This window comes from Puma concolor, chromosome B3 (genome assembly GCF_028749965.1).
Source record: "Puma concolor isolate L17-30 chromosome B3, mPumCon1.1.hap2, whole genome shotgun sequence".
Taxonomy (NCBI): Eukaryota; Metazoa; Chordata; class Mammalia; order Carnivora; family Felidae; genus Puma; species Puma concolor.
Window position 1 is genome coordinate 131,556,720 of NC_141672.1, and position 16,583 is coordinate 131,573,302.

Consider the following 16,583-nt stretch of genomic DNA (forward strand, 5'->3'; position numbering starts at 1 on the left):
TGAAAGAGGGAGACACAGAATTCAGAGAAGGCTCCAGGCTCCAGGCTCCAAGCTGTCCGCACAGAGCCCGATGCGGGGCTCAAACTCACAGACTGTAAGATCATGACCTGAGCTGAAGTCGTATGCCCAACCAACTGAGCCACCCAGGCGCCCCTGGTCTACTAATGTTTTAATAATTAAACATTTTTATATGGTTTTTATATGGTTTATAACTGGAGAGGAGTCCTGCCCCGGGAAGAATTATACCCAAGTTTTACCTTTACCTGATTTAGATATTTAAAAGGAGATTTTGAACTGGGGCGTCTGAACAATCAAGTAAGTGTCCAACTTCAGCTCAGGTCATGATCTCACGGTTTGTGGAATCGAGCCACTGACAGCTTGGAGCCTGCTTGGAATTCTCTATCTCCCTCTCTCTGCCCTTCCTCCACTTCTCTCTCTCTCTCTCTCTCTCTCTCAAAAATAAATAAAACATTTAAAAAAAAAGATGAGATTTTTTTAACTTACAAGTTGATGTTGGAATGGGTTAGGATTTGGGGGTGTTGGGATAGGGTGAGTTTATTTTGCATGTGAGAAGAACATGAATTTTTGGAACGGATTGTTATGGGTTGAAGTATGTCCTCCCAAATTCATGTGATGAAGCCCTGACCTCTCATGTGATGGGTATTTGCAGTTAGGCCCTTCTGGAGATAGTAGGTTTAGATGAGGTCATGAGGATGGGGCACTCATAACGGGATTAGCACCCTTATAAAAAGAAGAGACACCAGAGAGCCTGTGTGCATGTGCCCACAAGCTCTCTGCCATGTGAGGCAGCAAAAAAGTGGCCATTTGCAAACCAAGAAAAAAACTCTCCCCTACAACCTGACCATGTGCACCCTGATTTCAGACTTCCAGCCTAAGAACTGTGAGGAAATAAATTTCTGTTGTTCAAGTCAGTGAGTTATGGTATTTTGTTATGGCGGCCTGAGCAGAGTAATGCAGTGACATTATTTGGAAACAGGATCACTTCAGGTATAATTAGTTAAGGGAGGATTAAAGCCCACCAGAGTGGGCCCTAATGCAATATCACTGGGGTCCTTACAAAAAGGGGAAGTTTAGACACAGAGTGAGACAGACATAGAGAGAAGATGATGTAAAGACACAGGGAGAAGACAGGCTTCTATCTCCAAGCCAAGGAGAGATGCCTGGAACAGACCCTTCCCTCACAGCCGTCACAAGGAACTACCCCGCCAACATGCCGATTTCAGACTTCTAGCCTTCAGAGCTGTGAGACAATGGATATCCTATCATTTAAGTCACCCGGTTTTGTGGCATTTTAAATGTTGTGGCATTCCTAGCAAATTAATATATAGCCCTGAAAAACCTTGGGTGACCTGATTTCCTATTGGAAAATACAGAACTTGTATAAATCACGCATGCATGGGGAAAAGCCAGACACGTTGTTATAATAATAAATAACCCTCTATGCTGATTTTCTCCATTTTAGTAAGTGAACAGTAAGTTTTAGGAAAGCAAATGTGCTATAAGGATTCAAAATCATGAATATGCTAGCCATTCTTCTGTTTTATTGATATGTGAAGGTTTGGGAATCTATTGTTTATTAAAAATACTATAATTTCTTTTTGCTTCACTCTCTATTAAATTTAGGTTGAAACTAACACTTGTATGAGACTTGGTATTTTAGAAGAATATCCAATATGTTCTTTTAAAATGATGCCAGATGTCCACAATGATTTAGGTATTGGCTGATACAATGTATTATTTACAACAAGCAAAGCCAACTGAACTGAATATATTATAAAACTTAAAAATAATATTATCAAGACCTTGTAGAGTTAGTTTATGATATTAAAAATATTGATTTTATTTTCAGCAGTAAGCTACTGAGATTCAAGTAGTTGGTTTTCAGTTACAAAAGAAAGTACTTTAAAGACTATGATAGAAACTGAAGTCAATGCTTTTAATACAATCTCCATAGCAACATGGGAAGGAGCAAAGTCTGGTGGACCAAATGAAAGCCACAAACTCTCAATTTCAACCCTAGCATTAACTTACCACAGAAAGCCATGTTTATGTCTTGGCATTTCATCTTTGCTATAAACACAGGCACTTCTGGCTTTGCTCAACAAACGGGCACTGCTTAAGTCCTATGTACTGGATATATTCATTTTATGAAACTAATACTATTATATTTTATGTCCCGAAACAATATAAGATTATTCACACTGACATTCTAGGTTGTAGCAGAGAAATAAGTAACAGTCAATAAAACATTCAAATGCTGAATAAATTCCCCAATCTCATATAAAGATAACACACACAAAAATGTCTCCTTTTGAAGGATCTAATTTACTTTCACAAATTAATTGCCACGATAAAAAGAAAGTTTATCTTTTTGAAAAAGGTATTCAGAATTTTATCAGCTACTGACAGGGTATCCTGACCATACAGAATTGTTTTCATTTTCATATTTTCAATAAGAAAATGTCTTCTATAAAAAAAAACAACAAAACACTGTACTATGCATAAGGGTTTTACGATAGTTTAATGAATTCGTTAAGATTATCCTATGATGATATCTTACTAACATGAAAAGCATTTGCTAGAAACACACACATACGAGAAATTTTTAAAAGTCTCTGCGCTAAAAAAAATAGATTAAAATAGTTACCATTTACTTAGTATTTATTACATGCCTGGGCTCTTTCCATGAATGATCTCATTTATCCTCACAATGACCTTATTAAATAGATATTAATATTATGCTCATCTTATTAATGAAAAATTGAAGCTTAGAGATTTTACGTCCTCTGCTCAAGGTCTCTGGGCGGAGGAGCTGGAGTCAGGGCCCGGGCACCTGCCCCTGTGCAACTATGGCTCTCCTCCACTGTGTCTATTTCATTTGTTAATTTTATTCGTGTAGGAAGTAATACACGCAGACTCTGACTCAGTCCTTTTAACTCCAATCTAAACGGAATCCCACTAAATTTGGTGATGTGATCACTTCGGATTGGAAGTAGCAAATTTAGAAAGGTTTGGAGGAAGGCTTCTTGTGGGCAGGCACAACGAAGCAAAAAACGTTAAAAATACAGAAAGTGGAAACAGGAACCGGAAGTATAACAAAACAGGATTATTTGGGGTAAGAGAAAGAGAAGTGCAGTTGTGCGAGGGAGTGGGTACACCGCTGGTAAAGGTAACTACCACTTGTTGAAGAGCCTTTACCTTCATCATCTGCTCATCCTCATGACAGCCCCACCCAGCACGATGTTCTCTCCCCAGTCTGAGGCTCAGAGAGTTTCAGCACCCCGCCCAGGCTCGCTCTCTTTCTACAGAAATGCTTACAAAGTAAATGCTTCTTGGCACTCAATAGGGGGTAACAAGTTCTCTGAAAAACTTACTAACCCAAAATACCACTGGATGGATAAATGAGGCGTTCTAGTACCTTCTCTTTTTTTTTAACTTTGAAAAACGTGAATTTAGAAAATCCTAAATTTAGAATATCTATATGCTAAGGTTGTGTTAATGGGGGATTTTTCATTTGATGTCCTAATTTTAATTGTCTGGTTTTCTTTTTTTAAACCACCAGTTTAGGGGTTTTTGCTTGGTGAACATTCTTAGCAAATTCAAGGCACTGCGCCAATAAATAGAGAGTGGCAAGAGAATGGCATTTGGAAGTGTTAGAAATTCAAAACAGAAACACATACACACACACACGCACACACACAATGTTCAGCCATGTACTTTCAGTTAGCAACGCCAATTAAATAGAAGGGCTGGGCTGGTCCCATTATATAACAAATATTTTGTTCTGACATTCCTTATTGCCTAAAGACTATTGTGAATAGCGGAATAGCAGGAAAAGGCTCCTGGCAAAGAATGAGCTACTCTAAAGAACATATGCAATAAAACTCTTCTGTACATGGCCAAAAAAGTAATAGAGGGAAGTCCAGTTTTCTTGTGATGCTGAGAATGTGCTTTTGTTTCCTTCAGCTGTATCTCAGGAAGCACTCTGGGCACCTTGAGAGCTGCTGACTTAACAATACTTCCCTGCATGGCCTCCACCCCTCTCCCAGGTGTAAGCCCTGGTGCCCACTTAGGCATGATTACCCCTGGTGCAGGCCTGCCATCGGCGTCTCTCTCAAGGGGAAGAGCTTGGGGTAGACAATTGTAAACATGGGCTCACTACACCGGTGACAGTGTCCCAGGGGGCAGTGCAGCAGCTCCAGGAGACTTCTGGGTAACGAGATCGGAGACAGAAAGTTCAAATCTGGAACACAAGAGAAAATCAGGCATGAATACAAAAAAATCAGATTTCCTTACACGGGGCTTGAAACACATTTCTTTGTTACTCAGTCCACTCGGTTAGTTAAAAAGTATTGCGTGTTGAAAATAACTGTTATCTGATAGGCACTGCATTATTTGGAAATGAAAGATTTTTTTAACTTTTTTTGATACTAAGAGGAAGCCTAAATTTGCTCTTTTAAGAGCAAACAAAAGCTGGCCTGAGGCAGAGGCAAGGAAAGAATAACACCAAATATTCTTTAAGAACAAAGATTAAAAAAAAGGCATTAATTTACCCAGAGAGGGTTTACAAAACGTTCTGTGAGAGACCAAGAAGAAAAAAGGGCTGGCACCAAAGACTAACACTGACTTCCATTAAGTTCTTCCCAAAATCGACTGGGCATTTAGCACTACTCAAGCTAAATTGTATTTACTGAAAGGAATGAAAGCGGGAAGCAAATCAAAGAAAGAAAAATAATGAAACCAAGCTTTTCCCTGTTTCATTAATAAAGCTGTCATTAATAAAGAGGGGGCCTCCTTCTCGGCTGAGCCTGAGCGATACAAAAGCAACGCTGAAAGCAAAACATCCCAGTGGCCCAGACAATCTTGAGCACAAGTGCACACTGATTCCCACCGATGGCAAACATCCAGAAGAAAGAGAAGTGGTCACAATGAGGCAAAACCTAAAAATTACAGACTCATCTTTGGGAAGGAAATACAAATGATCTTATCATCCTTTAGATCTATCTGGACTTACCAATAACCATTTATAAAAATGGAACTTACCCATAGGTGAATAATTATCAGTTTTCTGTCTAGTATTAAAAACCAACTCAACTTTGTATTAGACATTTCTAGAAGGCTGACTGATGTTAGATGCTTTCGTATGGATTTTTTTTTTTGAGGCAAAGACAAAACATTTAGCAGTTTAAAAAACTTGAAACGTAGCTTATTTAACATGGCCTACAGCTTTTTCAAAGCGTCTCCGAGACCCACATCACAACACCTCTGAAATCTATGTACCGCCAAATCCTTTCCAAACCAAGAGTTAACATGCTGTGGTGGTAGTGCCGAAGGTTCCTGATATTTCCTCCCCTTCAGGTGTATAATTTCTCAGATGTAAGCAGACTGCATGGCAAAAACCCACTCTGCTGGAAGGTACCCAACTTTGCTTTGAGGATAAGACCTTTCATTTTTTTTTTTTCCCCACAAAAGAAAAGTGTCTCTGCCAGGCTTTTCACTTCCACCAGATACATGTTCCCAAATACCAATTTCCTTCATTTAAACCACATGGTTTACATTAAATTTTCTTTAATCTTTATTTATTTTTGAGAGAGAGAGAGACAGAGTGTGAGCTGGGGAAGGGGCAGAGAGAAAGGGAGACACAGAATCTGAAGCAGGCCCCAGGCTCCACGCTGTCAGCACAGAGCCTGACACAGGGCTCGAACTCACAAACCGTGAGATCATGACCTGAGCCGAAGTCGGCCGCTTAACCAACTGAGCCACCCAGGTGCCCCTAAACCTCATAGTTTAACTTTTAACCTCTGTCCTTTATGACTGAAGACCATATTTTAGCAAATGCTCCTGTGTCAGTAGGGGGTACTGAAGGGATCACCATTGATAAAATTACAACTTTTTTTTAATTAAAAAAAAGTCCCATTGCACAACAATGTGAATGTATTTCATGTCACTGTACTGGGCATTTAAAACTGGTTAAAACAGTAAATTTGGATCCACCCATAAAAAAAAAAAAAAAATGGACACCAAAGTACTTTGGCAGCATAAAACATAATTTCCAAGTTCACTGAGTAAGAGGCAGAAAAAGAGAAAAGCCCCGTGTACCTTTAAGGAAAGTATGGTATGTGTGATGTAGACTCCTCATGGCCAGCTCTTGCAGAGGCAGGACGCGATCATTCTCTGTCCCTATGGCCTTCACCTCAGCAGGGAGGAAGACGGTTAGTTGCCCCGATGAAAAGGAAAGCAGCTTCACCTCAGAAACTTGAATGGGAGCACCACAGCTGCAGAAAGACACATTCACAGTAGTATTAGCAAAAAAGGAAAAGAATATATATGCCAATAAAAATGTGTTAATCAAAATATACATTTAAAATCTTAAGACGCTGCTGAATTGCCAGAATTCTTTTCAAAGTGAACAGATGCTATCCTGGGTTCCTTAATAAAGCCTGGCACAGAAATGTAAACTCATCAGTTGGAACTCAGCTATAGCACTGCTGAGGGCCAGTTACTTCCAGCAAGGACAAACTTTGAAGGAACTTCCCTTCCCAAGACCGCCACAATTTTCTCTGGAAGCTCCATTTATCCTCATTTGATTACCCTTTCCAAGTGCATGTTCATTGAAATTTTCAAAATTAAAAGGAAAAAAGAGTACTCTGTTGAGTTATCGTATTTTGGTTTCACAGCATTTTTGTGTGGGAGAAGAAACCCTACAAAGCAAATTGATTTCTGATGGATCCTTTCATAAACTTGTGGGGAAAATATTCACAGCGAAGCCTTGTGAATACACGAAGTTATGCCTTATCCCCTGTAGCCACCAGAAGGCAGAGGTGGCTTTGTTCCTGTGGTTGCCAGGTTGCCAAATCTAAGGAGTCTGACCTTATCTGACCTCCAGGTTACCTAAGTCTCAAGACTTTTCATTGTCAAGACTAATGACAAACAGGTACCAACAAATCTTGGCTCTCCAGATACAACAGGAGATAGTATCTCTGTCCTCAACTAGAAACAGGCAATGGGAAGGCACAGGCATGGGCTGCAGAAGCCCGTGGCTCATATGTTTGAAGTTCCGGCACTTGCTCATTCCTCCCACCAGAAAACGTCTCCAGAGCATCGGTTCTACACCAAAGATACTCAAAACAACAAAAACCAAAACAACCAAACCAAACCAAGATGACTCCTTCCCTTGGAAAATGTAAAAATTACAGTATAATTGTTCTAATGTTTGTTCAGAGAAGACAGAATGACCACCTGTTCAGGGAATTAGGGAAGATTTTACAGAGGAGACAATATGGGACTCAACTGATTTCACTCAACCAATTTCTCCACCCAGCTCAAGGAAAGAACCTCAGAAGGCCACTCTGGGAACCCCTGACTGGGAAAAACCCATATCCTAAATGGAACCGGTATTTCAAATTCGAACATTATTGTTTGGTTTTGCCTATTTGAACAGACACCTTCTGTGTCTGGCTCCATTTGTCAACATTCTATTTCTGGGATTCATCCGTGTTGTCACATGAACTATAGCTTATTCATTTTCACTGCTGTGTAGTAATGATAAACATTTGGACTGTTTCCAATGATGGGCTATTATGAACATTTTTGTGGATATTTGATACATATGAGTATGAAATCCAGTTAGGTACACATGTAATATCAGAAGTGGGCCTTACTATCGTGAGCAGAGACAGACAGTGAAAAGGTAAATCTATAATAAAACAGAGCGAGAGGGGAGTGAGAGCTGTATTAATCAAAATAAGCCTTTCTGAGGAGGTGACACTTGAGCACAGACCTGACTGAAGAGAACAGTTTAATCAGGGAAGAGGAAATCAGTCACAGGATGGCAGGCACCTTAAATTGAGGACAAGGAACGAAGAGTTCAGGGAGTCCAAAGCAGCTAGAGTTTGCAGGACAGAGAACCTCAGAGGAGAGAGATGCACAAAGAGGGAGTTCTGGAGATCTGCAGAAGGCCCCCATAAGTATTCAGATGAGTACTGATCAGCCCATGCATGTGAGGAAACTATCCGAGGCTGGAGAAAGAACCAGCTGAAGATATTAAAGGTAACAGTGCCCACCGCTCATACAGGGATGAAAACAGTGTTTGTTCTTATCAGACTTGAACCTCATAATTCATGATGCATTAGGTAGAGTGCATGTAAGGGTCTTATCTCAGTAGTGCAGAATAACTAACACTAGACGGAACATTATTCCATTCCCATCTAACAAATCCTAAAAGCCATATCTGAAAAGATAAAACTGTTTCCAATTAACTTAGTTGTGTCATATGCCAAGAATAGTTGTATGAATACAAAAATACCCAGCACTCAATGTGGTAAAATTCACACTGTCCGGCATCCAGTAAAATATTACCAGGCTTTCCAGTAAGTGAGAAAACATGACCTATAATGAGAAAAATCATGTAAGTGAAATCAACCAAGAACTGACAGATGTTACAACTGGCAGCAAAGGTTATTATAATAACAATTATAATTACTGCCTGGAATAACATGTTACACACAGAGCTCTCACCCAAGAAACTGGAAATAAAAGAGCAAATTAAACCTTAACAGAAAAAAGAAATAATAAAGAGCATCAAGAAAATCAATGACATAGAGAATGGGATGATAATAAAGAAAAATCAATTAAAGGCTAGAACTTCGAAAAGATTAATAAAATTGAAAAATTTCTAACTAGACTAACCAGAGAGAAGACACAAATTACCAATATCAGGAATGAGAAAGGAGACATTGCCCAACTTCTACAGATAATAAAAAGGCAATAAGCAACTTTATGCTAATACAAAGTCCTTGAAGGATAAAAATTAGAAAGCTCACTCAAGAAATAGGTAAGTTGAACAGCCCTATATTTAAAGAAGTTGAATTTTAGTTAAAAGGTTGGAATACTTCTCAACTCATTCTATGAAGCCAGCATTATCCTGATACAAAAACCAGACAAACACATTTCAAGAGAAAAAAACAAAACAAAACAAAACAAAACAAAACAAAACAAAACCCAGCATCACTCTTGAACATAGTTGGAAAAAGTCTAGACAAGATTTTAGCAAAGTGAATTCAACAATGTATCAAGCTACTATGACCAAATGAGGTTTATCTTACTAATTAAGATTGCACTAATATGAGAAAATCAATGTAAATCACTATACTAAAACTTAAAAGAAAAATAACAATAAAGTCATTTCAATAGATACAGAAAAACTGTCTAAGAAAATTCAACACCCATTCCAGGGAGAAAAGAAAAAAAAAACCCTCTTAGCAAATTAGGAATAGAAGGGAGTTTATTCATCTGATAAAAGCTATCTATGACAAAACAACAATTAATATTATACTTGGTGAAAGACTGTTTTCCCAATAAGTTCAGCAAGACAAACATATTTGTTCTCTACTTCTATTTAACACTGTACAGAGCTTACAGCCAGTGTAATAAAGCAAGAAAAAGAAATAAAGGGCAACTAGATTCTTTTTAAGGAAGAAGTAAAACTGCCTTTCCTCCCCAAAGACATTACTGTGTATGTAGAAAGTCCAAAAGAACCTACACACACCAAAACAACAACAACAACAAAAACCAAAAAAAAAAAAAACCACCAAAAAACAAAACAACAATAACAACAAAACTACTTGAACGATGAAGTGAGCTTAGCAAGTTTGGAGGATACAAGATCAATATACAAAATTATTTGTACTCTATATGGTAGCAATAATCACTGGAAATGAAAAAGATTTAAATATTATATATGATAGAAGGAAAAATATGAAATATTTAGGGATAAATTTGACAAAAGATATCCATGACCTGTACACTGAAAAGTACAAAATACTGCTGAGAAATGAAGATATTTATTGTGATCATAGTTTTAAAGGCTCAAAACTGCTAAGATATTAATTCTCCTCAAATTGATCTATAATTTAATACAATCAAAATCACAGCAGGTTTTCTTTTTAAATATATGTTGAAATTCTGGTTCTAAAATTTATGTAGAAATGCTGAACAATTAGAATAATCTAACAATTTGGAAGATAAATTTGGAGGACTAACACTACCTAATTTTAAGACTTACAGTAAAATTATGGTAATCAAGACAATATGGTGTTGTTGTCAAACAGACTAATAGAGTTTCTAAAAATAGACCCACACATATAAGGACAACTAATTTTCAACAAAGGTACAGTGGAGAAAGGAAGGTACTTTTAACAGATGGTGTGGGAATAACTGTATATCCACATGCAAAAAAAAAAAAAAAAAAAGGAACTTTAGCCATACTTGTACCATATACAAAAATTAATTCAAAATGAATCACAGACCAAAATGTAAACATAAACCTTAAAAATTCCAGGAGACAATCCAGGAGAAAACCGTTGTGATCTGGGTTACACCAAAAGCAAGATCCACAAAGGGACACATTGATACAATGGACTACATCAAAATAAAAAATGTCTGCTCTTTAAAAGGCCTCGTTAAGACAATGAAGAGACAAGCCATGGACTGGGAGAAAATATTTGCAAAGTATACAGAAGATAAAAGATTTGTATCCACAATCTATAAAGAACTTTCAAAACTCAATGAGAACACAAATATCCAAAAAAACAATGGGGAAAAGATGTACATAGACACTATGTCAAAGCAGATATAAGGATGGCAAATAACACAAGCAAAGATGTACACTCTTACTCACTGGAAAAATGCAATTTAAAAATATAATGAAATATCACTGCAGAACAATTAGGGTGGATAAATTTAAAAGGCTGACTATTCCCAAAGTGGCAAAAATAGGGAAGAACTGAAAATCTCTTATATTGCAGGTGGGAATGTAAAATGGCGCAGTCATTTTTTGAAAGTTTGTCAGTTCCCTAAAAAATTAAGGATATATATGGTCCAGACTCTCCTCTCCTAGATATTTATCCAAGTAAATTTAAGTCTAGGACCATGAAAAGGCAGTTAACATATGTCCATAGCAGCTTTATTTGTAATAAAGTCAAACACTAGAACCAACACATATGCACATTAACAAGTAAACAGAAACAATCTGTGGTATAGCCATAGAATGGAATTCTATATAACAATAAAAAAGAATGAACTACTGATACACACTACATCATGAATAAATCTCCAAAGCCTTATGCTAAGTGAAAGGAGCCAGACCAAAACAGAGTGTACACTATTTAACTCATTCATATACAACTCTAGAAAATACAAATTAGTGTATAATAACAGAACACAGATCAGTGGTTGTCTGGAGACAGGATGAGGGCAGGAAGGAATGACTATCAAGGGGCATGAGAAAACTTAGGGATGGATATGTTTATGATCTTAATTGTACAGATGGTTTCAGGAGATGTGTGTGTGTGTGTGTGTGTGTGTGTGTGTGTGTGTGTGTGTGTGTGTGTGATATACACACTAGGAGAAGCAAAGCAAAATAAATACAAAGTATGGATAGGATATTGAAAAACATAAGAACTGAAATTGATGAAAAGGAAACAAAGCATAGAAAGTATAAATAAAAACAAAACCTGGTTCTTTCAAATAAAAAATGTACCTGGCATGTATTGATCAAAGGAAAAAGACAGCAGAGAAATTTGCTGGAGAGTGTGGGTTTCAGCTGGATAGTGAAGGCTGCTGAGGTGTTACTGGGCATCCTTTTGCTGGTTGCTGCACAGAAAACAGCACCCTGGAAGCGGGAAGGAAACCCCTGTTCTGACCTTGCACTATCTCTCTAGGGCCCTCTATTGAGAAAGCTTCATATAAATCAACGACAAAGGAAAAAATTCTACAAGTGTCAGTCCCAAGGAAAAGGGTAGATCTGGAACTGAGAAGCAATAAACTGATAAAAGGCACACATACTTGAGTCCTCTCCACAGGGAGATAATGCAATTTGAGGCCTAGCATAATGTCACAGTTCCTTATATACTGCATCTGGCAGGCACTCAAAACTAACTAGGTACAATATAGATAAAACTGTCTAAAATAAAATCAAGAGAAACAGATTTAAAAAAAGAATTTTAAAAAAGATGTAAGGGGCGCCTGGGTGGCGCAGTCGGTTAAGCGTCCGACTTCAGCCAGGTCACGATCTCGCGGTCCATGAGTTCGAGCCCCGCGTCAGGCTCTGGGCTGATGGCTCAGAGCCTGGAGCCTGTTTCCGATTCTGTGTCTCCCTCTCTCTCCGCCCCTCCCCCGTTCATGCTCTGTCTCTCTCTGTCCCAAAAATAAATAAAACGTTGAAAAAAAAAATTTTTAAAAGATGTAAGGTTATGGAATTATCACATACAAACTTTACAGTAACCATTCTTAACATGTCTAAGGAGCGCCCTAAGATTGAGAATTTCAATGGGAGCTATAACACATGTGGTGTTAGACTATGAAGAAATCTGGGGCACCTGGATGGCTACATTGGTTGAGTGTCCAACTCTTGATTTTGGCTCAGGTCATGATCTCACAGTTTGTGAGATCGAGTCCCGTGTGGAGTTCTGTGCCGACAGCATGGAGCCTACTTGGATTCTCCCTCTCTCTCTCTGCTCCTCCTCTGCTTGCATCCTTTCTCTCTCTCTCACAAAATAAATAAACATGAAAAAAAAATCTCTCTCAAAATAAATAAATAAACATGAAAAAAAAAAAAAAGAAATCTGAGAGAACAGTATTCCAGATAGAGGAAAAACAGGTGCAAAGAGGCAGGAGTCTGGTGTGCTCAAGAGAAAGGGAGGAGCAAAAATGGCTAAGTGGACGTTAGAAGGGAGAGAGTGATAGGAGAGGAATTCAAAGGTGTAACCTAGAAGACAAGTCATGTACATGCTCACAGGTCACTTCCAAGTCTCTGGCTTTTATGCTAAGTATAAGGAATGCCAAGAGTGATGACTGAGTACAGGCAAAACGGGATCTGTGTTTTGACTTGGCTAGGATCACCAGACACTATGTAGAGAAAAGACTAATGGAGGCTGAGACAGAAGTAGGAAGGCTACTGTTATAATCCAGGTGGGAGATGATGGTAATTTAGGTCAAAGTGACAGTAAAGAAGTAGTAAGAAGTGACAAGAGCCTGAATATATTTTTGAATGTACAACCAACAGGCTATGTGATGAGTTGGTTGTGGGATGTGAGAGAAAGCGAAATCAAAGACCCCAAAGCTTTTGGGCAGAGTAACTGGAGGAATGAAGTTTCTATCAACTAAGATGTAGCAGATTGTGGAAGACTGAGTTGAGAGATAAGGCAATTAGGAGTTTGATTATAGATATGTTAACATTTAATTGTACACATCTATGCGGAAATGCCAACTGGATGCGGTTGGATATGAGTCAGACCAAGTGGTCCAGGCTGAATGAAGCTTGCTTTATTTGGGAATCATGCATGAATAATATTTAAAGCATAATTGTGATGGCATGAAATAACTGGCAATGCTTCTTATTGGGAGTGCTTTTAGCAGTTAGTGGGGGCACAAGTTCTTAACTGTTTAGAACTTTTGTGTGCATTGCAAGACACTTAGCATCCTAACATATGTCAGTAGGGACCCCAGGCTTAAAGCCGACTCCCTCCCCAACTTACACACATTTCCAAACACGCTGGAGTGGAGCATTACTGTTCCTGATTGAGAATCACTGACCTAGAGAATAGGTACAGATGGAGGAGATTTTGAGTCCTGATACCCATATATAGTGAACAGGGGAATACATTTTAGTCTTTACTAAAAATGCACCACGGCCACTCCTGCCTACAGGCCACACCAGGCCTGAAAATTTCCACATCCTGTCACTCCAAATACAAATCTTACTCATCATCCCAAATCCAATTCCTTTATAAACTCTTCTCTGATATCCTCTCTTGCCAATGATCTACCACAATGTTTGAAGTTTCTATTACACATTTTCTAACTGTATTATAGGTGTTCTGCTGCTGTTCATTCGTGTTCAAGGTTTCTCTTCTATCTAGCAGTTTCCATACTGATAGCTAAGCAGTTCCAAATACAGATCCGTTGTTTTGAGTCATCACACATAGATAAAGAAGTCTGAAAGAGAAAAGATAAAAAGGAAATGGGAAAAAGAACACTGAGTCATCCATATGGTGTGAGAAAAATAACTTGGGGGTGCTCACCAGGGTCCATCACAAGTCTCAGGGTCAGGAGATGTGCTAGCAACCTAATAAGCATTAGAAATATCTGTATTTGGTTACCCAGCAGGATGGCCACATTTAGGGAAATGAATATACAGGAAAATGACAGTAATCTGTCAAACAGGATTTTGGAAAAGGTCTTATTTATGGATTAAATTAAATGTATCTTGAGTCGTGTGTGTTGGGGGCGGGGGTGGGTAATATGAGGTGCTACAACATATACCAGTTAATTCTGTTAAAACAACCGACAAGCCACAGACTGGTGGGAAATATGTGCAAATCACATATTTGATGAAAGACATGTATTCAGAATATATAAAGAACTCTCAAGAAAGTCAATAATTTAAAACATTCCAATTTTTAAAAAATGACTGAAAGATTGGAACATGCTTTACCAAAGAAGATATATGGATAGAAATAAGCATATGAAAAGATGTTCAACCTCAGTAGTCACTAGGGAAATACAAATTAAAATGAGGTATCATTACTTATTAGCATGTCTGAAAGGGGAAAAAAAAAAACGACAAGAACTCTTATAAGTTGCTCACAGAAGTACAAAATGGCACAGCCATTTTGGAAAACAGTTCAGTTTTTTATAAAGTTAAACATACACTTAACCATATGACCCAGCAAATGCATTCTCAGGTATCCTACCCAAGTGAAATGAAAATTTATGTTCACACAAAACCCTATATATGAATGTTTATAAAAGCTTAAATTATTCCATTTGCATGACATTCTGGAAAGGATAAAGTATAGGGACACAAAACGGACCACGGTTTCCAGGGGCTGGAGTGGGCAGCCAGAGGTTCATTTCCAAGGGACACGGGAAGACATTTTTGAGGTGAATGAACTATTCTGTATCCTGATTATAGTTGTGGCTTTATGAGTGTATGTATTTGTTAAAATTCACAGGAATGTACACTAAAAGGTGACTGTTACTGTATGCAAATTATACCTTATTAAAACAAAACCCAAACGGTCTTATGCTGGTGAAGCATGGTCCTGGAGCCCTGTGCTCTGTTAGTCATTAGCCTTTTGTTGTGGATTATGAGATCTCAGGGGAGAAGCAGACCTGGCAGCTGGGGAACTCAGGGAACTTCGCCCAATAGCTGTTCACCAACTTGGGTAGAAATACTTCAATACCGTCAATAATTTCACAGCTGGTATGGGTGCACTCATGAAAACCAGCTACACACTCGCCTGTCAAATAATGTCAGAGTTTATATGAAAGTTTTCGCAAGATCTGCCTTTGCTATTTACTTTGCCTTTATCCCTCTGGCTTTCAAAAACCTCTGTTCACCCCATGTGATCACATAAGCACCAGAGTCTGTAGCAGCACACCTGTGGGTTGGCAGGAGAATTTTGTGGGTTAGAAAGATATTACCCTGATGAAGCATTCTGTGAAGTTGAGGACATGAATCTAAAGTTTATTTTATAATCATTGCTTCTTTCCTAATACAGACAAAATTAACATGAGAAAACCATATCCAAAATGCTATTATGCAGTATGGCCACTAAGTCTGAAAGCACAGGCAAACGCACAATAAATGATTCTTTTGATGATATACTACATGTAGCGTGATGATTAAATTTTTTGTATTAAGGTGGCTAGGCCATGGTAGCCAGATATTTGGTCCAACACTAGACCAGATGTTTCTGTGAAGGTATTTTTTGGATGAGATGAACATTTAAATTGGTAGACTTGGAATAAAGCTGATCACTCTCCGTGATGTGGGTGGGCCTCATCTAATCAGCTGCAGGCCTTAGAAGAGAAAGACTGAGGTCCCCTTCCAGACTGCCGTCAGACTCAAGCTGTCACATCAACTCCTCCTTGGGTGTCCAGCCAGCCCTGGAGCTTTCTGACTTGCCAGCCCCCACAATCATATGAGCCAATTCCTCAAAACAAATCAATCTCCCTCTCCCCCTCACCCCCACACACTTCCTATTGGTTCTGTTGCTGTGGAGAACCCTGGCTAATACACAAGGTAAAATAATATGATTTGCTTCCAAACTTTACAGCTACACTGTAGTATGAGAACCCTGGGCAGAACCATAAAACAATGCAAATGCAGAGTAAAAAACAAGCAAGTCATTTGTGAATTATTTACTTCACGTTCTTACTGCCTTAACAGCTGCTGCTTCTTAATACAATTGTGCATGAGCTATACATGGACACTGCCCAAAGAATTTAACAATACAGAGTAACAAATAAAGGTGTAGAAAACTGAAAGCCAGATTTTTCCTAATGCTTTCCTCATCTCCCATAATTAAAAAGACAAGTATCTGAAGGAAACTGCTGAAAAGGCTCACATTAACAAGTAAGTGGATCCTCATTTTATATGGAATCTAATTTCCCTTGGACAATTCTTTTAGCAGAAGTTCCTACTCTTCACCACTGGATATAAAAAGCTAATTAAATTCATTTTATGACACGTCTATTAAATGCCTTCTCTGCTTCAT

At 38.4% G+C, this 16,583-nt stretch overlaps 1 protein-coding gene across 3 annotated transcripts in view; it reads right to left on the reverse strand.

Moving 5' to 3' along the window:
• LRRC28 (leucine rich repeat containing 28) overlaps nucleotides 1-16,583 on the reverse strand; it is a 155,406-nt gene that overhangs the window by 18,090 nt on the left and 120,733 nt on the right. For all 3 annotated transcript variants that reach the window (XM_025918746.2, XM_025918744.2, XM_086711438.1), the window contains 2 exons: nucleotides 6,121-6,296; nucleotides 4,105-4,264 (listed from right to left, as the gene is read on the reverse strand). In XM_025918746.2, coding sequence (XP_025774531.1) covers nucleotides 4,105-4,264; nucleotides 6,121-6,296 — 336 coding nt within the window. The remainder of the gene's footprint in view (nucleotides 1-4,104; nucleotides 4,265-6,120; nucleotides 6,297-16,583) is intronic.